Source organism: Bos javanicus, chromosome 1 (genome assembly GCF_032452875.1).
Source record: "Bos javanicus breed banteng chromosome 1, ARS-OSU_banteng_1.0, whole genome shotgun sequence".
NCBI classification, from domain to species: domain Eukaryota; kingdom Metazoa; phylum Chordata; class Mammalia; order Artiodactyla; family Bovidae; genus Bos; species Bos javanicus.
The window spans coordinates 77,065,819-77,091,944 of record NC_083868.1 but is presented as its reverse complement, the minus strand read 5'-3'; the positions used below and the strand labels follow the sequence as shown (position 1 = coordinate 77,091,944).

Sequence of the window (26,126 nt, the reverse complement as noted above, 5' to 3'; positions counted from 1 at the left end):
AAAGATGGAGAAGCTCTATACAGTCAGCAAAAACAAGACCGGGAGCTGACTGTGCCTCAGATTGAAAGGTTGTAGTTGAATCACGTGAATACACTGGGATTCTTGGCCCCCGGAGGAGAAGAATTCAATCCGGGGCCAAAGACGAGGCTTGATCGCTCAGAGCTTTTGTGTAATAAAGTTTTATTAAAGTATAAAGGAGATAGAGAAAGCTTCTGACATAGGCATCAGAAGGGGGCAGAAAGAGTACCTGCTTGCTAGTGTTAACAATGAGGTTATATAATCCAAAGAATGTCTGGAGGTTGTAAAGACCTCATCAGACCTACTCCCATAATTAACATTTTAAGATAACAGAAGGTTGAATCCAAAGACTGCCCTTAGGCAGGATACATTATTGTTATATAATCCTAAGGAATGTGGAGAAAGAAAAAAGTTTGTCCTTTCTTCCTCCTTGAGAATTCCAGACCCCTCTCTCCTTGGGGACCCTTAGACTCCCTATCAACCTGCCTAGGAACTGACTCTCTCAAGATCATGAACTCCTTATTGCCAAATTCAGACTTAAATTGAAGAAAGTGGGGAAAACCACTAGACAATTCAGGTATGACCTAAATCAAATCCCTTATGATCATACAGTGGAAGTGAGAAATAGATTTAAGGGACTAGATCTGATAGACAGAGTGCCTGATGAACTATGGATGGAGGTTCTTGACATTGTACAGGAGACAGGGATCAAGATCTTCCCCAAGAAAAAGAAATACAAAAAAAGCAAAATGGCTATCTGAGAAGGCCTTACAAATAGCTGTGAAAAGAAGAGAAGTGAAAAGCAAAGGAGAGAAGGAAAGATATTTCCATTTGAATGCAGAGTTCCAAAGAATAGCAAGAAGAGATAAGAAAGCCTTCCTCAGCAATCAACGCAAAGAAATAGAGGAAAACAATAGAATAAGAAAGACTAGAGAGCTCTTCAAGAAAATTAGAGATACCAAGGGGACATTTCATGCAAAGATGGGTTCGATAAAGGACAGAAATGGTATGGACCTAACAGAAGCAGAAGATATTAAGTAGAGGTGGCAAGAATACACAGAACTATACAAAAAAGATCTTCACGACCCAGATAATCACAATGGTGTGATCACTCACCTAGAGCCAGATATCCTGGAATGTGAAGTCAAGTGGGCCTTAGGAAATATCACTACAAACAAAGTTAGTGGAGGTGATGGAATTCCAGTTGAGCTTTTCCAAATCCTAAAAGATGATGCTGTGAAAGTGCTGCACTCAATATGCCAGCAAATTTGGAAAACTCAGCAGTGGTCACAGGACTGGAAAAGGTCAGTTTTCATTCCAATCCCAAAGAAAGGCAATGCCAAAGAATGCTCAAACTACCACACAATTGCACTCATCTCACATGCTAGTAAAGCAATGCTCAAAATAATAGCCAGGACATGGAAGCAACCTAGATGTCCATCAGCAGATGAATGGATAAGAAGCTGTGATAAATATACACAATGGAGTATTACTCAGCCATTGAAAAGAATACATTTGAATCAGTTCTAATGAGGTGGATGAAACTGGAGCCTATTATACAGAGTGAAGTAAGCCAGAAAGAAAAACACCAATACAGTATACTAATGCATATATATGGAATTTAGAAAGATGGTAATGATAACCCTGTATGCAAGACAGCACAAGAGACACAGATGTATAGAACAGTCTTTTGAACTCTGTGGGAGAGGGCGAGGGTGGGATGATATGGGAGAATGGTATTGAAACATGTATAATATCATATAAGAAATGAATTGCCAATCCAGGTTTGATGCAGGATACAGGATGCTCGGGGCTGGTGCAGTGGGATGACCCAGAGGGATGGTATGGAGAGGGAGGTGGAGGGGGGTTCAGGATGGGGAACACATGTACACCCATGGTGGATTCATGTTGATGTATGGCAAAACCAATACAATATCATAAATTAATTAGCCTCCAATTAAAATAAATTTAAATTAAAAAAAAAATTCTCCAAACCAGGGTTCAGCAAATCACGAACCGTGAATTTCCAGATGTTAAAGCTGGTTTTAGGAAAGGCAGAGGAACCAGATATTAAATTGCCAGCATGTGTTGGATCATCAAAAAAGAAAAGAGTTCAAGAAAAACATCTACTGCTTTATTGACTATGCCAAAGTCTTTGACTGTGTGGATCACAAAAAACTGTGGAAAATTCTGAAAGAGATGGGAATACCAGACTACCTGATCTGCCTCTTGAGAAATCTGTATGCAGGTAAGGAAGCAACAGTTAGAACTGGACATGGAACAACAGACTGGTTCCAAATAGGAAAAGGAGTACGTCAAGGCTGTATATCGTCACCCTGCTTATTTAACTTATATGCAGAGTACATCATGAGAAATGTTGGGCTGGAGGGAGCACAAGCTGGAATCAAGATTGCTGGGAGAAATATCAATAACCTCAGATATGTAGATGACACCACCCTTACGGCAGAAAGTGAAGAAGAACTAAAGAGCCTCTTGATGAAAGTGAAAGAGGAGAGTGAAAAAGTTGGCTTAAAGGTCAACATTCAGAAAACGAAGATCATGGCATCTGGTCCCATCACTTCATGGCAAATAGGTGGGGAAACAGTGGCAGAATTTATTTTGGGGGGCTCCAAAATCACTGCAGATGGTGACTGCACCCATGAAATTAAAAGACGCTTACTCCTTGGAGGGAAATCTATGACCAACCTAGATAGCATATTCAAAAGCAGATACATTACTTTGCCAACAAAGATCCGTCTAGTCAAGGCTATGGTTTTTCCAGTAGTCATGTATGGATGTGAGAGTTGGACTATAAAGAAAGCTGAGCACCAAAGAATTGATGCTTTTGAACTGTGGTGTTGGAGAAGACTCTTGAGAGTCCCTTGGACTGCAAGGAGATCCAATTAGTCCATCCTAAAGATTAGTCCTTGGTGTTCATTGGAAGGACTGATATTGAAGCTGAAACTCCAATATTTTGGCTACTTGATGAGATGAGCTGACTCATTTGAAAAGACCCTGATGTTGGGAAAGATTGAAAGCAGGAGAAGAAGGGGATGGCAGAGGATTAGATGGTTGGATGGCATCACCGATTCAATGGACATGAGTTTGGGTAAACTTTGGGAGTTGGTAATGGGCAGGGAGGCCTGGCATGCTGTGGTTCATGGCATCTCAAAGAGTCAGACATGACTGAGCGACTGAACTGAACTGAACTGAGCTGAATAAAACTGGAGCCTCTGCTTCTCCACATCATGGGATTACATGTGCCCCATGGGTTTGATCCTTGGGTCGGGAAGATAACCTGGAGAAGGGAATGGATACCCACTTCAGTATTCTTGCCTAGAGATTCCCACGGACAAAGAAGCCTGACCTGCTACAGTCCACGGGATCTCAGAGTCAGACAAAACTGAAGCTACTTAGCACGCATGGATGCACAGTTAAGAAATGTCCTTCAGCTTCTATCAACACTTTCTCTTTCCTCAGACTGTGACATACAGCTCCTTGGACTTTAATCATACTCTTCACTCATATTTCACCCTTCAACTCCAAATGGCCCTTCTTCTTGCTCTCTCCCCGTCCCTAATTCAAACATTATCTTTCTGACTCTGGATCTGGACAAGTATGACTCTCTGTTTGGGTCACTGCTCAGTTCAGTTCAGTCACTCAGTCATGTCTGACTCTTTGTGACGCCATGGACTGCAGCACACCAGGCCTCCCTGTCCATTACCAACTCCTGGAGTTTATCCAAACTCATGTCCATTTACTCGGTGAGGCCATCCAACTCGCTCATCCTCTGTCGTCCCCTTCTTCTCCCACCTTTAATCTTTCCCAGTATCAAGGTCTTTTCAAATGAGTCAGCTCTTCACATCAGATGGCCAAGGTACTGGAGTTTCAACTTCGACATCAGACCTTCCAATGAACACTCAGGACTGATCTCCTTTAGGATGGACTAGTTGGATCTCCTTGCAGTCCAAGGGACTCTCAAGAGTCTTCTCCAACACCACAGTTCAAAAGCATCAATTCTTTGGTGCTCAGCTTTCTTTATAGTCCAACACTCATATCCATACATGACTACTGGAAAAACCATATCCTTGACTAGATGGATCTTTGTTGGCAAAGTAATGTATCTGCTTTTGAATATGCTATCTAGGTTGGTCATAGATTTCCCTCCAAGGAGTAAGCGTCTTTTAATATCATGGGTGCAGTCACCATCTGCAGTGATTTTGGAGCCCCCCAAAATAAATTCTGCCACTGTTTCTACTGTTTCCCCACCTATTTGCCATGAAGTGATGGGACCAGATGCCATGATCTTCGTTTTCTGAATGTTGACCTTTAAGCCAACTTTTTCACTCTCCTTTCATTTTCAAGAGGCTCTTTAGTTCTTCTTCACTTTCTGCCATAAGGGTGGTGTCTATCTGCATATCTGAGTTTATTGACATTTCTCCTGGCAATCTTGATTCCAGCTTGTGCTTCCTCCAGCCCAGCGTTTCTCATGATGTACTCTGCATATAAGTTAAATAAGCAGGGTGACAATGTATAGCCTTTTCCTATTTGGAACCAGTCTGTTGTTCCATGTCCAGTTCTCGCTGTTGCTTCCTGACCTGCACACAGATTTCTCAAGAGGCAGATCAGGTAGTCTGGTATTCCCATCTCTTTCAGAATTTTCCACAGTTTATTGTGGGTCACTGTTAAGTGACAATAATTTTATTGACCCATATCAGGGAAGAGGTCAGGTTAAAACAGAGATTGAGGCAGAGAAATCTGTGACATATTCTAGAGTGGAACTCTAAAGTTAATGGAAGCCACTCCTTATGTTAATTACTGCCTATTGGATTGCATCAAGAAACTTGATTAGGAAGATAAAATTATAAAGCAACAGTGATATAACAAGAGTCCACTAGTTGACTACAGAAACATCTCCATGCCCAAAATTTTTTTCTCATATTCATTTATTTGTACTTTTAAGACTACATTAACTAATCTCCAGGAATTCTCACCAAGTGAAAGAATTGTTCCTAAATTGTATGTTTTGGAATTTTAAATATTTCTAATCATTTCACTTAGCGATCTAGATCTGAACTCGGCTTGATTTTAGTTTCTTCATATGGAGGCGGGGGGCCTAAAACTCCAAAACAGGGAGCACGAAACAGTTCAGGGTTTTGAGTGTGAAGGTGCATTCCAACAGTTGGAGTCACAGCTGCTTCTGTCCCTGGGAAGAGAAAGGTAGAGGCATAATCTTTCTAGTCAGCATAAAACAGAAGCACATGAGCTTCCTAATAAAATCTGGCATTTCTTGGATCACTGGAGCAACAGAAAATTATTTGTACCCTTGAGAAAAAATTTACAATCATCTCACTCTCTGCTGTGATATTTTAGTCATTATAGCAAGAAAATTTGCTCTCATGCACCGATTAGGCCATCATTGACTAAGCCATCAAGAAGCGTTTACAATTTAACAGCTGAAACTAGAAGAAATATCCTTGTTGGTAGATCAGAAGACAAGATTCCTGTAAACACTAATGGCATTTTAGCTAATGCTCCCATCATGAGATATGCAATCTCACTAGAAACATTAAAGTATTACATCTGAATGTCATTCTTTCATGTGTATGTTCCGTAAACTGCAACTAATGCAATTAATTAATTTCAACATTTGTCGATGATGCATTAAGTTGTGAGAAGTTTGTAGCTAAAATATATACTTACAATAAGCAAAAAGCATTCTTAAATTTTAAATTTTGAAATTAAAGGTCTTGACTTAGATTATGCACACGACAAACTATCCAATATAAAAGACATGCATTTTCTTCCTTAAACTGATCACCTTGAGAGATTATGCACTTATTCCAATGGTTTTTGGGAAATCTTTTATTAGTATTGGCCTGAAAGACTGCTTTAGAGTCACACAGGAAATCAATAGGAATACTTTATATTCATTTATCTATATTGTTTTCCTTTTTTTCACAAGGTCTTTACCTTTCTGGGAATAATTTGACTGCTTCTTCCCATATCAATAACATAACATAAATTCATGACAGCCATAAATTCACCTTTAAAGAAAAAATTACACACTTAAACTACCCCTTGACTGTTTTTGTGTATTAAAATGAATTGTAACACTATCATGTCCATCCATTTTCATATTGTCTTTGGCTGCTTTTTCTACTATAATTGCAGAAATTAGTAGTCCCCATAGAGATCATATGCTTGCAAAGCCAAACATATTTCTTGTGTGACTTTAATACAAAAAGTTTGATGACCCCTTCCTTAAAGGATTAAGATTCTATACCATCAAGGAGATTTCAAAGAACAAGCCACAATTATTAAAATGACTCCAAGTAGTTACATAAAAGGCAATAGCTGTATCAGTGGAATCCATATGTAAATTATTCAAAATTATTGCTTTGGAGTGCATTTTATTTATTTAGAATCATGAATTTCCATATATTTATATTGCTTTATTTTGTATCTCACTGGTTCACAGGACAAAGTATAATAATTTAAATATTAATGTAATATGTAAAGAGTGGAGCCATATGTAGAATATAAATCTCACCTCCTGGTTCAACACTTTCCTTAAGGAGTTAATTCATTTAATTGAATAACCTAATGCTAACTTATTACATGTTTTTACACCTCAGCTTACTCTTCTGCAATATCTGTAAAAGCAAGGCTAAATGAATGTAACGTGCTTAAAACAAAGCCTCACATGCCTTAAAGTTGACTGTCACTATTATCAGTAGTGATATTAGCATTTTGTTGTTGTTCTTGTTTAGTCACTTAGTCGTGTCCAACTCTTTGTGGACCCCAAGGACTGTAGCACACCAGGCCTCCCTGTCCATCACGAGCTCCAGGAATTGGCTCAAACTCATTGAGTCAGTGATGCCATCCAACTATCTAATCCTCTGTGGCCCCCTTCTCTTCCTGCCCTCAATCTTGTCCAGCATCAGAGTCTTTTCCAATGAGTTGGCTCTTCTCATCAAGTGATCAAAGTATCATCATTAGCATTATTATACATTAAGAACTGTACTATGCTAGGAGTATGCATGCATTTTCCTTTATTGACAGTAATATTTCCCAAACTTTCTTATTTTAATGTTTAAATAATGATTTAATCATTATTCTTATTAAGGTTAATGGCACAGAGATTACTGAATGAAAACTTCCTTATTAAAAACAAAACTTTCTTGTAGTTAGAGCCTTGAATATTTAGGAAGTTTAGAATGATGTAGGCTAGTCCAAATGTCTTAGTAAAAAGAGTTAACACTGGCAAAGTGGACTTGCCTCAGTATTTCCCTCCTTTGTGGATACAATTAGTAAGCACTGCCCATTTTCCAGATGAACTGCTTCCAGCAAATCCAATACAGAGTCAGAGGTAACTTGGCTATCTTTGTATCTGCAGTGGTTGACCAGGATTATTCAAAATAAATATTAGCTTGAATTTATATCCACCAGGGTCATTATTAGTGTCATGCTCCAGGCAGCAAGATATCGACACTTGCTCTTTATGTTAGAACAGCTTTATATTTATTTCCTTACTACAGATTTGCCCATTGCTCTTAAACTTATGAAAACCATAGGGTATTCATATGATAAACAGGATTAAGCTCAGAGAGCTTTGGTAAAATTGAACACATGTCACTTCTCAATTTTTTTTTTCAAAGCATGTTTACATACAATATCATGTGATTGGGAGGGAAACAGGCATTATTTTTACCTTTTGACAAATTAGGAACCTGAGAGAGCTCAGTTAAAAATGCTTACAAAAATTCTATGATTTTGACAGCTGTTGGTGAAGATAACAGTTTGTTGTTTGATTTTGTAAAACCAATACACTCACTGCTAATTTTTTATACCTGGAGTCCAGATTCCCCGAGTCATTAAGAGTCACTCTAATGGACTTGGTTCATTTGAAAATGCCTTTCTTATTCTTTCTGTTCTGTATCCTTTTTATATCATTCTGTTCTCTCACTTGGGGGTGACTAAGATTGCCTGAATTTGAATCACCATTCTACCATCCACTCTGTCCCTAATCTCTAAATGCCTTTGTTCCCTCATTTTCAGTGCTCAGAATGACAGTGAACTGTTAATGGAGCTGTAAGGAAGAATAAAGGAGATGAGAGATGTCAAGGAGTAGCCCAGAACGTGACACATGGTAAGTGCTCAGTATGAATCATTACTATCATCACGCCCATCCATGAAAGCTTGTGAAAGACTCTCATTCCTTTCCCACAATGAGTCCCAGAATATTTACATGTAGAACACAAGGCATAGGAAAATGACATTTCAAAAAGCATTCCTAAATAAGATAGGATTCTGGGGGAGGGGAGGAGAGAGGAGAATAGAGCATGTAAGGATCAGCTTCTTGCCTGACTGCCCAGTCCCTTCTCCCCTTCCCAAATTGGAGCATTCACATTTAATCATTGCTGGAAGACTAGTATTTCTATTTGCCTTGAAATAAGAAAAAGGTAAGATTATTTCTGAAATTGCAGAAGAAATGGAACCAGGGAGACTGGATAGTGGAAATGCAGCGTTAATCAGGAGATCAGCCCGAGGAGGAGCCAAGTCAGGATGAGTGTCAGGAGAGGTGACTCTGCTTCTCCTCTAGCTCTTTTTTCTTCCTTTCCCCCTCCACTTCCTTGACTCTATTCGGGTCCTCCTCCTCCTCTTTCTCTAGCAATACCTTCTCTTCCTCCTTACCCTCTACTGGAGTATCAGAGGAATTAATTCTTTTATTGGTGCACAAAGAGCTTCATCATAACATGTTACGACATGGAAACATTAGACCTTTTCAGAGGGGAAGGAAAACAAATCTGAGCCCTGAGTCAACATAGAATTGTGAAAAGGCATGATTATTGGTTTAGAAGATTCTCTTAAGGCCTTGGTGTTTGGCTGAGATTCCTAAGGACTTTTCCAGACAGAAGTCTCATCACTGTGATGGGCCGAATTGGTAAGGCCTTCCTTAAACATATTTTACAAGGATTCCTGAGCCAAGTATTTTCCTTCCTCCTTTTAATATTTCTAATCAAGATAATTGACAACCAGAGTCATGTAATATTGTCAGAAATTGCCAGCGAGAAATTTCCTATTTTATATATTTCAACATCAGTAAAGTTCACTCCACTCCAGCCTCTGAGAGTCTGTTAAAATTCTCTTCTTTGCTCTTCTCATTTGAGGGCAGATTTCATGGAATCTTGAACATCAAACCTCTGACCCTCAGGTCAGAAGAGCATAGCTATTTCAACTAATACATTCAGAAGAATATGGTAATAACATGAAATAAATTTTGAAGAAATAAAATGAAAGTCTTAGAGGAACCCAGGGCATATATATAAAATCTCGTCTCATCATTGAAATGCTTTAAATGACTTATTTCCTACATTCTATATTCAGGAGGGAAGTCCTATCTGTCCCCTTTTGATCAAGGGATAGCAGGGAGTCCAGGAACCTTATTTCATATTCTAATATGTCACCAGTAGTTTGCAAACTAGTTCTCATTTTCCTCTCCTGCTTCTGAAAAGTGGCTACAGGGAAGACTCAGAAGTACAAACTCATAACCTGCAGTGTAGATGGGAAAACCCAGCAGTAGTGGACTTAGCTCCAACCTGGGAGCACAAAGTTTTGTGGGACTGTGGAAGCAGGCTGTGGTTTGGCCCCTACTTCCCTCTCAGCAATAAAAAAAAATCCTTTAGTATTTCCCTCACTTCTCTTTTGGAGAGTACCCCCTTTTAAGGAAATATTAGATAGGGAGGATATTTGTCTGGAGAAGTGAGAGTATAATAAGAATTCAGTGGAGAAAGGAAATTTGGTGTGGGTCTGGGTGTCAGATTGCCTTACAACATTAGCTCGCTGGAGTTTAATTCCAGAAATTACTAGTTAAGAAGAGGTGACTTGGGGCTTCCGTGGTGGCTCAGGGGTAAAGAAGCCGCCTGCAATGCAGAAGATGCGGGTTTGATCCCTAGGTTGGAAGGTCCCCTGGAGAAGGAAATGGCAACCTGCTCCAGTGTTCTTGTCTGGAAAATCCCATGGACAGAGGAGACTGGCGGGCTACAGTCCATGGAGATGCAAGAGTCAGACATGACTTAGAGATTAAACCAATCGACCAATGACTAGAGATTGCAGAGAATACCACTTCTTGAACTGTTTGTGTTTTGTTTTGGAGAGGCAAAATAAAAATGGCAAGAAGCATAAGTCTGGGAGCCACATCCCCATCAAAGACGATGTGAATGGAGATTCTCTACCTATATAGCCACCTTGAACATCCATAGGACAGGATGGGAGACAGCAGTGGATGGGAAAATCACCATAGGTGAGGATAGAAATAAACCAAAAGAGGCAACTGAACGTGTTCTCTATAATGGAAGTCAACAGAAGTGAACTTTGTAATGCCATTGAAGGTGAAAAAGAGTTTAAATGTTCTTGCAAAAAACAAGAGTCAAAGCTACACCCCAGGGATTAAGAAGGAAAAGATAGAATGAGGAAGAGAATGAAGAAGGAAATGAGAGTTCTGGACAGCGAAACCCACCACTGAGGAATCACCCATTGGAAATATCTGGTGGTTCAAGATATAAGGCTGTGGTTAGTGTCCAGGAATGAGGTGACAAGCCGTCTGTGTGTGTGTGTGTGTGTGTGTGTGTGTGTGAGTGTACTGATTCTCAGTCGTGTCTGATCCTTTGCCATGTGTGCCCTACGTAACTTTTTATTGCTCATTATCCTCAATCCTGGAAAATCTGGAGTATATTAGTTGACCTGCAACAGAGATTTATGGGGTATATTTATGCAGCAGAGTGAGAAAAGTAGATAACATCCTCTAAAGGAAGTAATAGCCACTTTTCTGAGTTGGTATTTTAAGAATTAGAGATAGTATCTGTGAAACCCCTGACCTAGTGCCTAGTACTTTGTCGGTGTAAATTAAATTGTGAAGCGTTATTGCAGTCTTGACTCCTTTTTCTCACATTCATACCTGTCAGGGAAGTTCAGAAAATTCAAAAGCATGTATGTAAACCATCATCCAGGAAATATAAAAATATTAGATAAATTGGGATTTAACTGTGGCACATAAACTGCCTGAAAAGTTGTAACAGTATAACTGGGTAGCTTATTTACCAAAAATTAAAACAGATTTTGTTTTGTTTTGTTTTAACGCTTCAGAGTGAGAGAATGGCTAAGAAGACCAGTGCAGGTTCTCCTCTGTAGTAGCTCAAGTTAAGGTGGAAGAAACATAGTTGTGTTTATTTATTGAATACCTCTTGTTAGATAAAGAAAAATAGACCAATGTGACCATGTTGATCCCTTTGACTAACATATTTTGCTTGAAGGTCAGTGACCCTATTTCTCTATACACTCAGTGGAAAGTGCTGCTGATTTTAGAAGAAAAAGCTATTTTCATTGGAGACCTTAATTATCCTTTCCCAAATAATCATTTTTCAAGTTAACAATGTGTTTCCCTATTAAATAATAACTTTAAAAAGAAGTCAACAGTGAATCCAATCACTAAATCTTAATACTGAGTTTTGAGATTAAAACACTTTAGTTTATTTTTACCCCACTTTCTATTTAGCTGTGAGTTTTTCCAGGACATCTCCCACTCTCTCTGTTGAAAATCTTATGCTGACCCAAGTGTTGAAGGGCAGCTGTTAGTTTCTACCAAGCACTCTTGAGGCAACTGTAATATACAATGCAGTGCTTTAGAAAGAAAATCTCATAACAGACAATCTCTGAATGAGGACAATGCTTAATGCGAAGATATAAACTGTCAATTGTCAGTTTCTCTGAGAAATCACAAACCTGTCATTTTTCATTAAAACTGTCATTTAAAGCTGAGGCTGGAAATTACAAATAACTCAAGACCACAGTTTTCTCCATTTCTTACCTCTTAATGCACACTAAAAAATAATAGAAAGGACAGGGTTTGGGAGTGGATGTGGGGAGCAGGAAGGATCAGGAGACTGCCAATTGTGTCTGGAGAGAAAGGACATGAGTACTGACACTCACTCACACAATCCAAAGTATTTCAGGCTCTGCACTGGAAGCAGACAATTTGAAAAGCATTATTCGATATTATTGCTTGTAAGTGAGGCATGGCAAGCTTCGTAAATGAACACAAGGTGACAGATGGACATCAAAAGCCCAGAGATACTCTTCTATCCCTTAAACTCTGCTTTCACTTGGAGTGGCCAGTCCTGTGTACCTTTTCTCTTCTGCTTGTTGACTTAATGTTTAGGTTTAGGTTCTGTTCCCATACTCAACTCTGAGTCACTTCCCCAGGAAACAATTTTTCTTTTTTTTTTTTTTGGAGTCTTCTGAAGTTTTCTCATTTAAACTCTCTCCCCAGTGCATGCCTTTGAGTCCTCAGTAAACTATATTTGTTCTATGTTTACAAATTTGTTTTTCATAGATAAACTTTTCAACTCACACAAAACTATAAGATTTCCAAAGAGGACATCTAGAAGTGTGTAAACATCTTACCGCAAACGGAGTCCAAATCTCCAACAGCAAAAACAGCCATGGTGCGTCTTCGGGGACCATTTTTGAGTCTCCTCAGGCAGCACTGGAAGCAGAAGATCACTGTTCCACAGAGAAGAGCCACCAGGAAAATCAGCAGCAAGAACCTGACACCAGAGAAAGCAGGGGAAGAGTGAGATGGAACATGCCTCAAAGTTAAGAGCTCCTGCTACTTCCTGGAAAGGTGCAAAAACTCAGCAAGCCCAGCTGTAAGGAATCTGTGAGACCAAATTCCTTAAACAAACCCCCATCATCTCTCATACATTTTCACTTACTCTAGAATCTTCTCTGAGCTCAGAGTGAGGCAGTCTTGCCAGGCAATCTTACTTGTTTCCTCATTAGAAGTTGGAGATTTGTTCAAAGAAGCAGCATTTTAATTCCTTACATTCATCCATTATTGCTTCCATTCAGTTATCCAGTCATTCATTCAACTAGTGTGTGTGTAGGTATGTATGTGTGTGTGTGTGTGTGTGTGTGTGTGCACTTGCTCAGTCAGGTCTGACTCTTTGTGACCCCATGGTCTATAACCCAACAGGCTCCTCTGTTCATTGAATTTCCCAGGTAAGAATACGAGAGTGAGTTGTCATTTCCTACTCCAGGAGATCTTCTCAACCCAGGGATGAAACCCACGTCTCTTGTGTCTCCTGCATTGGCAGGCAGATTCTTTACCACTGCACCATCTTCTAGAATGCAAATGACCAAATAGATTTTAGATGTTGGAGGTGGGGATTCAAAGGTTGACAAGATAGGGTTTCTGTCTTTGAGGAACTAACCACTAACTGCAATGTTTAGTTTGAAAAATACAGAAGCCAAGATTTAGAAATGTATAACAACTTTTTTTTGGTCTTATCCTGAAAGTTTAAGGCAAGAACTAAAATCGGTGGATGAGTCGATTTGAAAGATTTCAGGAGAAAGATTTCACCTTTAAAAATATCCAACTTGGGAGTAAACTATCATTCTTAAAAATAGTCAGTTCCCTGTCACAGGAAGTGTTTAAGTAAACACTGAAAAATGACCTGAAGCTGATGTTTCTATGTATGTTAATCCACATGATCCCTAAAGTTTTCTTAAGCTGTGTGATTTCATATGCTATCTCAATTACTTAGGAAAAGGAGTATGTATATACCACCAAAGATTTTATAGCACAAATTGAAGATGTCCTTACCAGATATACCAGCCATTTGTGTAATGATCTTTATAGTTTATGCACCTGGTGATAAAGGAAGAGCAGTCAGTGCTGGATCTCTAGATTGACAAAGCTTATTCTGGACTACAGTATTTTTTCTGACCACACCTGTTTCTCCCACAATTACCTGCTCACGGTACCCCACAGCATAATTAAACAAATATTTACTGTATGTCCACTTCATTTAAGGCACTGAGAATACAGCTAATTGTGAATCTGTCAGACACATAGACAGATAATTGCACTGTAATAGGGTTGATTCTAGAATTTTGAATACTGTTGTGCATTGAGGTGGTAGTAACTACTTTCCAGAACTAACATATCATCAGTTCAGTTCAGTTCAGTTGCTCAGTCATGTCTGACTCTTTGCAACCCCATGAATTGCAGCACGCCAGGCCTCCCTGTCCATCACCAACTCCGTGAGTTTACCGAAACTCATGTCCATCGAGTCGCTGATGCCATCCAACCATCTCATCCTCTGTTGTCCCCTTCTCCTCCTGCCCTCAATCTTTCCCAGCATCAGGGTCTTTTCCAATGAGTCAGCATGTCATAGGTATTAAGTATTAGGTAGATAACTGCTCCAGTATTCTGTTTATTCAGAGACTTAGAATTCTTCAGAATGCAAATTCTCCAGGGAAGGTTCATGATCTCTATTAACCTTTAATATCTTGGTAAGGAATAGAAGGCCTACAACCTGGTTGAAAGTGAAAGTCGCTCATTCATATACCACTCTTTGCAACCCCATGGACTATACAGTCCATGGAATTCTCCAGGCTGGAACACTGGAGATCCCCTTTTCCTTCTTCAGGGGATCTTCCCAACCCAGGGATTGAACCCAGGTGTCCCACATTGCTGTCGAATTCTTTACCAGCTGAGCCACAAGGAAAGCCCAAGAATACTGGAGTGGGTAGCCTATCTCTTCTCCAGTAGATCTTCTGGACCTACGAAGAGAACCGGTGACTCCTGCATTGCAAGCGGATTCTTTACCAACTGAGCTATGAGGGAAGCCCCATAAGTTGGTAGGATAAAGAAATTATAATAAAAGGAAAATGAGTGTCTGTGGTCACACATACCATTTACCAAGGAGTTAGAAGTTGATTTTCAGGATGGTCAAACTATTTGTGTATCTAGGCACAACTCAATCATTCTTGAATTAACATTTAAAAGGTGATACAAAGCCAAAGTCCATAGTGCAATTTTCAGGAGGTTTAACTCCCCAGGGATAGACATTTAAGTGCTATTCATTTTAGAGCCCCTTTCTATGTCAGACACATGTACTGAATGTACGTTTACTGATGGACCTTTTTCACGCGCTTGTGTAGACGATGCTGTTAAAGTATTCTGAGATTAAACAGTGGAAAACTGTTCATCACAGCCTGGTAACTTCTGAGATGACCTATACTTAATCATCTTTGTTAAAATAACACTCAATACTTCTCAACTTGAAAGCATTCATAAATGTCAGCTGATTTATTGCTCTCAGCATCTCTAAGGAGGCAGTGTGTCATGTTTACCATTATAGTATTCAGAAATGACTTTTAACACATGTGAAGTGTCAATTTAAAATTTTTATTGCAAATGTTTAAGACAAAAGTCAAACTTAAACAACAAGAATTTTTTGGGGGGGGCACCTAGAGGGTTTAGTCAAGTACGTAAGTTCAAATGACAGAGGAAAAAAATGGGAACTGAAGTGTGAGTTTAAAAAGCATCCTAAGATAAGAGATCAATCAAGGATTTTACAAATAATTAATGGCACATCCTTGTAAAGAAATATTATCCATTCATTAAAGAGAATATAGGTTATATTTACAATGAAAGCTTTGTGAAATAAAATAATGCAAAGGTCTCTGTTCTACTTTGTATATTTTCTTTTGCACAAATACACTGATTTCACTAAATAGGTATTATACAGTTAGTATGTATAGATATGGGGCTTCCCTGATGGCTTATATGATAAAGAATCCACCTGCAATTCAGGAGACTCCAGGTTGAATTCCTGGGTAGGAAAGATACCCTGGAAAAGGGAATGGCTACCCACTCCAGATTTCTTGTGTGGATAATTCCATGAACAGAGGAGCCTGGCAAGCTACAGTCCATGGGGTCATGTATACACCAAGTTACTAACAATGCCTGCTTCTTTTGAAGATGGTATTGTGAGGCACTTAATTTTTTTAACATTCTATATTCTTTGAATTTTTGTATTGTACATGCATCATTTTTGTAGCCATAAATTTTATAAATAGTATATTAAATATATATATATATAATTGAATGTAGTATCCCACTTTCAAAATGGATGTAGGAAAATTTTCTTGGTATCCTGATCCAATAATAGAGCACAAGATTCTTGGTTTTCAATCTTGAAATGTAAGCTTATAACCAGAGAGAATGGATTATTTCATCTTCCTCTATGTATAAATCTCTGCTTCTCTTCTTACATTTAAAAATAGATCATATGCTTATTGAAATGCCAATTCTAAATATTAACTACCTCATTTAATGTCTTAGTTCTAATATTTGAGCCAATTAATATTTTTTCAAGTGCTATCAATTATCCAAACTTATTTACTTTACTTCCTCTTTCTGACCCTGTGCATACATTTTTGAAGTTACTAATAGCAATAAAATGGTCAGAAAGCAGTTAGCTGGAGAAATGCAAAGTGATCATATAATTTCATAATTGCAAGCTCCTTTAGGATCATTTATTTCAACCTTAGGATTTTTTCACTGTGCATTGTGATTTTTCACTGTGGGAAAAAAAGTGGGAAGGTCACCAGCTGACCAAAGAACTTAAATTAGAATATAGGTCTTTTCACTCCCTCCCTACCATCATTTCCATGTCTTTCTCAAGTTTAATTTTTAAATAGAAATTTGTGAGTTCTTAAAAAATAAAATAGCATCTGAACAGTAGCAATATTTTAAATACTCAAATTTAGGTGCAAAATTTTCAGTGTAGGAAAAGTTACATTTTCTTAAACAAAGTTGTTACTCAGAGATTTATTTCAGTTCAGTTCAGTCGCTCAGTCGTGTCCAACTCTTTGTGACCCCATGAACCGCAGCATTCCTGGCATCCCTGTCCATCACCAATTCCCAGAGTCCACCCAAACCCATGTCCATTAAGTCAGTGATGCCATCCAACCATCTTATCCTCTGTCATCCCCTTCTCCTCCTGCCCTCAATCTTTCCCACCGTCAGGGTCTTTTCAAATGAGTCAACTCTTCGCATGCGGTGGCCAAAGTATTGGAGTTTCAGCTTTGGCATCAGTCCTTCAAATGAACACCCAGGACTGATCTCCTTTAGGATGGACTGGTTGTATCTCCTTGCAAGGAGATTTATTTATGCTTAGTCAAATTCAGATGAGAATGTCAAAAAGAAAAAAAAAATGCATGAGAAGTTAGAGCAGATTATAATGTTTAAGGAAGACACTTTCAATAACCAGAACCTTCTAGAAGTAGGTGTCACCATATACAAAAGTAAACTCAAAGAGATAAAACACCCAAATGTGAGACTGGACTCTATAAAACTCCTAGGGAGAAACATCGGCAGAATCTTCTCTGACATAAATCACAGCAATATCTTTTTTGATCCACCTCCAGAATAATAGAAATAAAAACAAAAATAAACAAATGAGAACTACTTAAACTCAAAAGGCTTGCACAGCAAAGGAAACAATAAACAAAGCAAAAAAAGACAGCCCGCATATTGGGAGAAAATATTTTAGAATGATGTGACAGAAAATGGATTAATATCCGAAATGTACAAACAGTTCATGATGCTTAACGACATCAAAACATCCCAATAAACAAATGGGCAGAAGACCTAAACAGACATTTCTCCAAACAAGACATACAGATGGCCAAGAGGCACATGGAAAGATGTTCAACATTCATGTTATTAGAGAAATGCAAATCAAAACTACAATATCATCTCATACCAGCCAGGATGGTCATCATCAAAAAGTCCACAAACAATAAATGCTAGAGAGGGCGTAGAGAGAAGTCAACCCTTCTACACTGTTTGTGGAAATGTAAATTGGTACAGCCATTATGGAGAACAGTAGGGAGGTTCCTTAAAAAGCTAAAAATAGAGCTACTGTATGACACTGCAATCCCACTCCTTGGCATATATCCAGAGAAAAACATGATCCAAAAGGATATATGTACCCCAATGCTCATTGAAGAACTGTTTACAATAGCCAAGACATGGAATCAACCTAAGTATCCATCAAGAGACAAATGGTTTTAGAAGACGCAATTTATATATATAATGGAATATTATTCAGCCATAAAAAAGAATGAAACAATGCCATTTGCACAACATGGATGGACTTAGAGACTGTCATACTGAGTGAAGTAAGTCAGACAGAGAAGGAGAAATATTGAATGACATCCTTTAAACACAGAATCTGAAAAGAAATGGTATTAATGAACTTACTTACAAGAGAGACATAAAGATTTACAGAATGAACTTATGGTTGCCAGAGGGAAAGATGAGAGAAAGGGATAGTTTTAGAGTTTGGGACAGACATGTAAACTCTGTTGTATTTAAAATGCATTACCAACAAGGACCTACTGTATAGCACATGGAACTCTGCTCAATGCTATGTGTCAGCCTGGATGGAAAGGAAGCTTGGGGGAGAATGGATACATGTATATGTACAGCTGAGTCCCTTTGCTGTTCACCTGAAACTATCACAATACTGTAAGTCAGCTATACCCCCAATACAAAATAAAAAGTTTAAAAAAGAAGTAGGGGTCAGAGGAGATACTTTCTGTCCCTTTCAGAACCTCTAGTGTCCTACTGTGATGTGTGGAGAGGATTCCTGAGCTGTAAGGACAAAAATTATCTCCTTTGGCACCTACTTCTCTTTTAAAATACTTCTTATTTGGGGATATAGCCAATCTTAATTTTCTTATCAGTGCTGAGAATCTGTGGACCTAAGATTAATTACAAATTCATTAATTTCATAAATAGACGAAAAGCTCAGAGTTGTTTCATTGGCTCCTCTGCTAGAATTATCCATAATTTCCTATGCTAGGCATTTTTCTAAACCAACAGTTATATAATTTCATGTGAATTAACTCACTTTCAAACTTAAAATTATACAAAGTAGTATCACAGTATTGTAATTTTCACTTTACAATTGAGACAATTCAATCACAAAGAGGTAAAGTAACTTGTCCATGATAACCCAGTTAGAAGGGCCAGAGGCAGGCATTAAGCCCAAATGGTCTTGCTCTGGAGCCCATGTCTCTCTTACTACCATGCAGCACTGCAACTGGGAATACTAAAAGTCAGTTCTAGCCTCATATTGCTGTGTGGTATACTGCCTGAGTGCATTCAATATCCCATGTTACAAAATGTTTCAAGAAAATATTAAAAATAGAAAAAAAAAGTGAGACCTCAGATAGTATCAGACAAAAAGAATAAGCCATGAGTGAGATCACTTTGTAAACTGAATGTAGTAAATCCCATATATAAAATTAGAACTCAGCTTCAGATCTGGTTTAAACTTTCTAGCAGTTAACAGGATAAAATAGAGAATTGGTAATGTAGCATTCTCTAAAATTAATAAAAACAGGCAACATTATTCACTACACACACAACTATTTCTGATATAGTCATTCCCTTCTCCAGGGGATCTTCCCAATCCAGGGATCAAACCTGGGTCTCGTGCATTTCAGGCAGATTCTTTACCATCTGAGCCACCAGGGAAGCCCCAGAGAAATGAGAGACAAATTCAAACTATGGGGCTTCATAAATAGACTGTGTTTAACAACAAGAGCCTTGACGTACTCCTTTTCCTATTTGGAACCAGTCTGCTGTTCCATGTCCAGTTCTAACTGTTGCTTCCTGACCTGCATATAGGTTTCTCAAGAGGCAGGTCCTGTGGTCTGGTATCCCCATCTCTTTCAGAATTTTCCACAGTTTATTGTGATCCACACAGTCAAAGGCTTTGGCATAGTCAATAAAGTAGAAATAGATGTTTTTCTGGAACTCTCTTGCTTTTTCCATGATCCAGTGGATGTTGGCAATTTGATCTCTGGTTCCTCTGCCTTTTCTAAAACCAGTTTGAACATCTGGAAGTTCACGGTTCACATATTGCTGAAGCCTGGCTTGGAGAATTTTGAGCATTACTTTGCTAGTGTGTGAGATGAGTGCAATTGTGTGGTAGTTTGAGCATTCTTTGGCATTGCCTTTCTTTGGGATTGGAATGAAAATGGATCTTTTCCAGTCCTGTGGCCACTGCTGAGTTTTCCAAATTTGCTGGCATATTGAGTGCAGCACTTTCACAGCATCATCTTTCATGATTTGAAAGAGCTCAACAGGAATTCCATCAGCTCCACTAGCTTTGTTCATAGTGATGCTTTCTAAGGCCCACTTGACTTCACCTTCCAGGATGTCTGGCTCTAGGTGAGTGATCACACCATCGTGATTATCTTGGTCATGAAGATCATTTTTGTACAGTTCTTCTGTGTATCCCTGCCACCTCTTCTTAATATCTTCTGCTTCTGTTAGGTCCATACAATTTCTGTCCTTTATGGATCCCATCTTTGCATGAAATGTTCCCTTGGTATCTCTAATTTTCTTGAAGAGATCTCTAGTCTTTCCCATTCTGTTGTTTTCCTCTATTTCTTTGCTGGGCTGTAAGAAGCACAAGCTGGAATCAAGATTGCTGGGAAAAATATCAATAACCTCAGATATGCAGATGACACCACCCTTATAGCAGAAAGTGAACAGGAACTAAAAAGCCTCTTGATGAAAGTGAAAGAGGAGAGTGAAAAAGTTGGCTTAAAGTTCAACATACAGAAAACGATCATGGCATCTGGTCCCATCACTTCATGGCAAATAGATGGGGAAACAGTGGAAACAGTGTCAGACTTTATTTTTCTGGGCTCCAAAATCACTGCAGATGGTGACTGCAGCCATGAAATTAAAAGACACTTACTCCTTGGAAGAAAAGTTATGACCAACCTAGAGAGCATATTCAAAAGCAGAGACATTACTTTGCCAACAAAGGTCCGTCTAGTCAAGGCTATGGTTTTTCCTGTGGTCATGTATGGATGTGAGAGTTGGACTGTGAAGAAAGCTGAGCACTGAAGAACTGTTGTTTTTGAACTGTGGTGTTGGAGAAGACTCTTGAGAGTCCCTTGGACTGCAAGGAGATCCAACCAGTCCATTCTGAAGGAGATCAGCCCTGGGTGTTCTTTGGAAGGAATGATTCTAAAGCTTAAACTCCAGTACTTTGGCCACCTCATGTGAAGAGTTGACTCATTGGAAAAGACTGATGCTGGGAGGGATTGGGGGCAGGAGGAGAAGGAGAGGACAGAGGATGAAATGGCTGGATGGCATCACCAACTCGAGGGACGTGAGTTTGCGTGAATTCCGGGAGATGGTGATGGACAGGGAGGCCTGGAGTGCTGCAATTCATGGGGTCACAAAGAGTCAGACACAACTGAGCAAGTGAACTGAACTGAACTGAAGAACAAGAGCAATGTTTTTCATAGTACTCTTAGTTAGAATGTAAATGCAATAACAAATTTCTTGGGTCCTTTTTGTAAAGATCATCCTTAACAAAAAGCTAGAATCAAATTTAGCTACAATAATTTGGGGGAGTGATGGGTGCCTAATCATATCACTCAGAGACTAGTGACCTGACCTAATTAATTTCGAGTTGGTAAATTGTATAGTCACCAAAAGGATGGATGGATTGTGCATCCCTCAGGTATGTCACCAGGTGTGTAATTTTATCTACATACTGGATACATAGTGCAGTTTATGGTGAAAATCCCAGGCTCAGGAGTCATTTGTGAGCCCAGATCAAAGCTCTGCCTTTTACTTGCTTACTCTTGAGCAAAATACTTAACTTCCCCAAGCTCAGTAATATGGCAGACTATCCTCAGCAATGTATTCATGCAATTAATTTACAGAATGCTTATGGTTTTAGTTATGTTTCATAAAATATCCATTTTTGCATGCACATGCACATCAATATGTTGGTTATTTCTGGGAAAAGGAAAGATTAAAGGTATAATTATGCAAAGGGCCTCTGTCATGTTTTATTCCATATATTAAATTACTTACAATATCTAAATTATATACAAAAGCTTAGCAATGTGCTGTTTCTACTAAAACGCTATTATAAAAATAAATTGAGTAGGTTTGATCAGAAAAAAATTTGTCTTGTGTTTGAAAAACAATTTAAATAGAACTAATACTAGATTTCCACAAACACCTTCTTGTGGTGACAAAAGATTTGAGATACTGTGTCTATTTTCAATACATTCAATGTGTTTACTTACCTTCTACCAGCTCCCTACAAAATCAACCACTTTCTTACCTTCTCTGTCTTTATTTTCTGCTAATTTTCATTATATCTGAAGCGGGTATTTTTGTTTGTTTGTTTTTATTCAAAAGTAGTGGTATTAAACAATGGGTGTATGCTCAGTAGTGTCCGACTCTTTGCGACCCCATGGACTGTAGTCCACCAAGCTCCTCTGTTCATAGAATCTTCCAGACAAGAATACTGGAGGGGGTTGCCATGCCCTCCTCCCAAGAATCTTCCCTACCCAGAGATTGAATGTACATCTCCTGCATTGGCAGGCAGATTCTTTACCACTGCGCCACTAGGGAAGCCACTAAATAATGACAAATATATTAATAACAGACATGCAAATACAAAATGATGTAGCCAAAAGTTTTGTACTTAAGTACCAGTTTAAGTCCAGTAGTTAATTTGTTACTATCTCTCTTTGGGTCTCAATTCTTCACCTGAAAAAAAGGCTAGTAGCCTAAGTGATTCTAAAGTTAGCATATTAAGTTCTCCAATACCATATTCTCCTGTCATGTTGATGACGGAGTTAGATTCAACACTTATGATTTTTCCAATTAAGAATTTCTTTATTCTAATGAGAATTCCCTTGCTTCTCAGTGGTTAGGACTCCATATGTCCACTTCTGGGGGCCTATGTTCAATCCCTGGTTAGGGAACTAAGATCCTGCAAGCTGTGCAACATCATCAAAAAACAAACAAACAAACAGTTTCATTATTCTAGTACTCTGGGTCAAAAGCAGAAGATGAAAGGGCAAGATGAAACAGTCACCAGGTCCAAAATTAAACAAACCAATAGTCAAAAGTCCATTATGTCACCAACCCCAGAAGACAGAGGGAAAAGCAAGTTCAATATCAGTGCAAAGAAACAGCAGTGGAGAAACATGCAGTAACTGTAAGATAGGCACATACTTAACCAGCAGATTATCAATAATGGGATGATCCACCAAGAACAGGTGAAGGATTCCAGGGCCAAGGAAAACATCCCACCCAGCATGGCCTCTTAATCTGGAGACAGGGCCCGAAGACCCCAGCCTGGAGGGTAACAATGATAATTAAAACAGCTAGTTGGCAGTGAGGACTGCTCCCAGAAGACAGCACTTGGCAGAAGTGATTTCTGACACTTGCACCAGTCTCAGTATGTTATAGTTATCATTAATCAGCAGCAGCTTTATTAATGACACCTTCTCCCCGTTTCCAGAATAGAATTCTGAGAAGCATTAAGCCTATAGCACAAAAAAATTAGAAAATTGAGTCAATTATTTACATAACTTATATCAAAACACTTTGAAATATAATTTAGGTTAGATCATTGTTTGCTTATAGTTGAAACCAAATTAGCCAGAAAACTGTCTCCCGTCATCTCTGTGTCTTAACGCATGTGGATGCAGTCATAGAGGAAGACATGAACTTAAAGGACATCTAAAACCTCCAGGATGGAGAACACAATGAGCAAAAATACCTTGAAACCAACGAGGCCCCTTATTTTTATTTAACAAAGCTGACCACAATGAAAGTGCATCTTTTCTGCTTTTAGAAAAACCGAGCCATTTGCATTTAAAAGTAACGTATTTTTTTTCCTCTAGTAATTGTAATGATCATTTGAAACTCATTTTGTGCTTCTCAAATGACTTGAGACATTTTCAGTCTTCAGATTTTGAAAATGCTGAATAAAACCGTGGAGCTTTTTGTTATTTACTTACATTTCATTTTCTTCACATGGTGTGTCCGATAGCACCAACTGAAACACATGTTTAGAACAATAAAATCCAAACATTTCATCAGTCTAATCCTTTAATACAAACAGTGCCTAGAGACAATGGGGGTTTATATCATTTCGTTTTTTTTTTTTTTTTTTTTAATTAAAATCTCCGTAGCAGAATCTATTGGTGCACAGAATTTTAATTGAAAAAAATCTCTGGGTAGATACTTCAGCTCAGCAATGACAGGAGATATATATTGTGAGCCAGATTCTTATCCTACACACCATCAGAGGTGGGTATGAAAACACTGTTTTGTCTATAGGCAGATTTTGGTTTCTCTAAGGAGCTTTTGTGCACCTTGTACTTCTGCTTTGTTTTCAAATTTTAGCTAAAGGAAGGAGCGTCATTACTTGTAAATATTATTTTCACATGAAGGAATCAAGTTCCCCACATGAAAACTGGAGTGACGTCCATCCCATTAGCGATAGTGGATGTTAAAAATATGCAGGAAGGAGTGATTTTTAACTGCTCTAAGGCTAAGGTCCACCTAAGCTCCATTGACATTCTTGTTGAGATTTACATTTCTCTGTTTATCAAAGAAGAAGGAAAAGCTAATAACCTTGATTGCTTTGCTTTGAAAGACTCAAACCATAAGTATTCTAACACAAGTGTCTTAGTCCTCTGTGTTGAGTCTTCTAGGTTACAACACACATCACAGAGGAACGAAAGTACTACTATCTGAAGGATTTGTTTGTGTATTTGTTATTCTACTGAACTGAGACCCTTTTCAAGTATAACGAGAAAAATCATTTAAAGTCATTCATAGGCAGCCCCTTAATGAGGTCAGTGAAGCTTCTATTTTCCTGAACCATAATACACAAATATCAATACAAGTAAGGAGTTAGAAATTTTAAAATCCTAGATGGGAATTTCATGTGAGATATAATTTTTTTTCCCCTTAATCCTGAGCTCATCTTCTTTAGCACCTCATATTTACTCCACCAAGCTTATCTGGGCAAAGAGATTTGTGGCGTTGCAGATGGAGCCATGAATTGGCCATAAGAGAGCATGGTAATGAACAATTTATAAGCCCAGAAAATGACTTGTACTCTCTTTTGCTAGAATGCTGCAAATAGACTTGCATACTAACTGAGAGGAAAGTAAACATTCCTATTTTGTCCATAAAGAAAGTTTACGAGTAGATGAGGTGCTTTAGGATCTAGCTTAACAGATAAATGAAGACAGCCTTTCATTCTTAAGTCAATTCCTAGTCTTGTGTGCTGTATCTCAGCAAGACGTACACACTGTGACATTATTGCCCCCTCACTTCCAATGTTAGGCTTTGGACTCATCACGAAATAGGGAGTCTTAACATATTTCAGACCTAAATCTTTCAGATACATTGCATTCAAGTAACACTAGAGCAAAGGAATCAAAATAAACTCAAAGATGGTTCCATCTGCCTTTTTCAGCACTGAAAAGTCATTGAGCTTCGAGTATGGCTTCAGGCAACAGTAAACATGTCTTAAATTAATCCTACCATAGCATTTTATGTCAATAGCATTGCTGATTTTTTAAAATGTTATGGCATAGCAAAGCTAAACAAAGATTAAATTGCATCATATTATCTCAGTAGCAATCAAATTAAATAAAGAAGACATAGGAATAACGCCAGGTTTCTTTATCTTTAACCAGTAAATATAATTAGTCATATAATTCTGATAAGGCTTTCTTAAAGGAAATTTCTAAACATCAGAGGAGTTACCCAAATCACAAATCTATTACAAATCAGATCCTTAGAGTAGTAGCTTTGAAAATTATTTCCCCAAAAGACAGTTGGTTACCTGGAATAGTGGCAGACACAAGATTCCTGCTTTTGAGATCACTGAAGCGTCACTTAAAAGTCTGGATCTCAACATACTTAAAGGACAAGCAGCTCAAGATAGCAGTTTGTCATCTGCGTTTATCTCTGTCTTACTCAGAAGTTGTTAACTTTTCTACAAGTTATGCTTCCTGCCAGAGTAGTCATTAATGCTGGCTCTTTGTGACTGGTTAAGTACATGCCAGGGGCAGGAATTTGAGGTGCAAGTTCACAGGTACTGAGAGTTCAAGGAATTTCAGTTTAAGGTCAGAATCTTGATAATGTTTGTCAAGCCCTTAAAAGCCAGGGTTAGCCATGCTGACCTGTAAAACTAGCTGGCTGCAAAAATAACTTAAAACATTCAAGCACATGTTTTATTCCAGGGTACTTCTGGGTTTTTTGTTTGCTTGTTTTTCAGAACTCTTATTTGGAAAATTTATTTTGTTTTCCACCCTTTGTTGGCCTTCTTTGCTCTTTTCCTATACATTATTTTCAGGCCCAGGTCTAACCCAACCTTGGGCATAAA

General features: G+C 38.4%; 1 protein-coding gene across 1 annotated transcript; it reads right to left on the bottom strand.

Moving 5' to 3' along the window:
* Positions 1-4,992: 4,992 nt before the first annotated feature.
* Positions 4,993-25,753, bottom strand: TMEM207 (transmembrane protein 207). The gene is made up of 5 exons (XM_061428704.1): positions 25,584-25,753; positions 23,740-23,777; positions 13,685-13,729; positions 12,484-12,626; positions 4,993-5,224 (listed from the first exon to the last, which is right to left on the bottom strand). The coding sequence occupies exons 1-5, from the start codon at positions 25,656-25,658 to the stop codon at positions 5,076-5,078; spliced, it is 450 nt and encodes a 149-aa protein (XP_061284688.1). The 5' UTR covers positions 25,659-25,753; the 3' UTR covers positions 4,993-5,075.
* Between the last annotated feature and the right edge of the window lie 373 nt (positions 25,754-26,126).

Coding starts and splice junctions, on each gene's coding strand:
- TMEM207 (XM_061428704.1), bottom strand. CDS start 25,658: ATGTTGAGATCCAGACTTTTAAGTGACGCTTCAGTGATCTCAAAAGCA. Junction 23,778..25,583: donor TGTGTCTGCCACTATTCCAG/GTAACCAACTGT, acceptor CATGTGTTTCAG/TTGGTGCTATCGGACACACC. Junction 13,730..23,739: donor CCATGTGAAGAAAATGAAAT/GTAAGTAAATAA, acceptor CTTTATCACCAG/GTGCATAAACTATAAAGATC.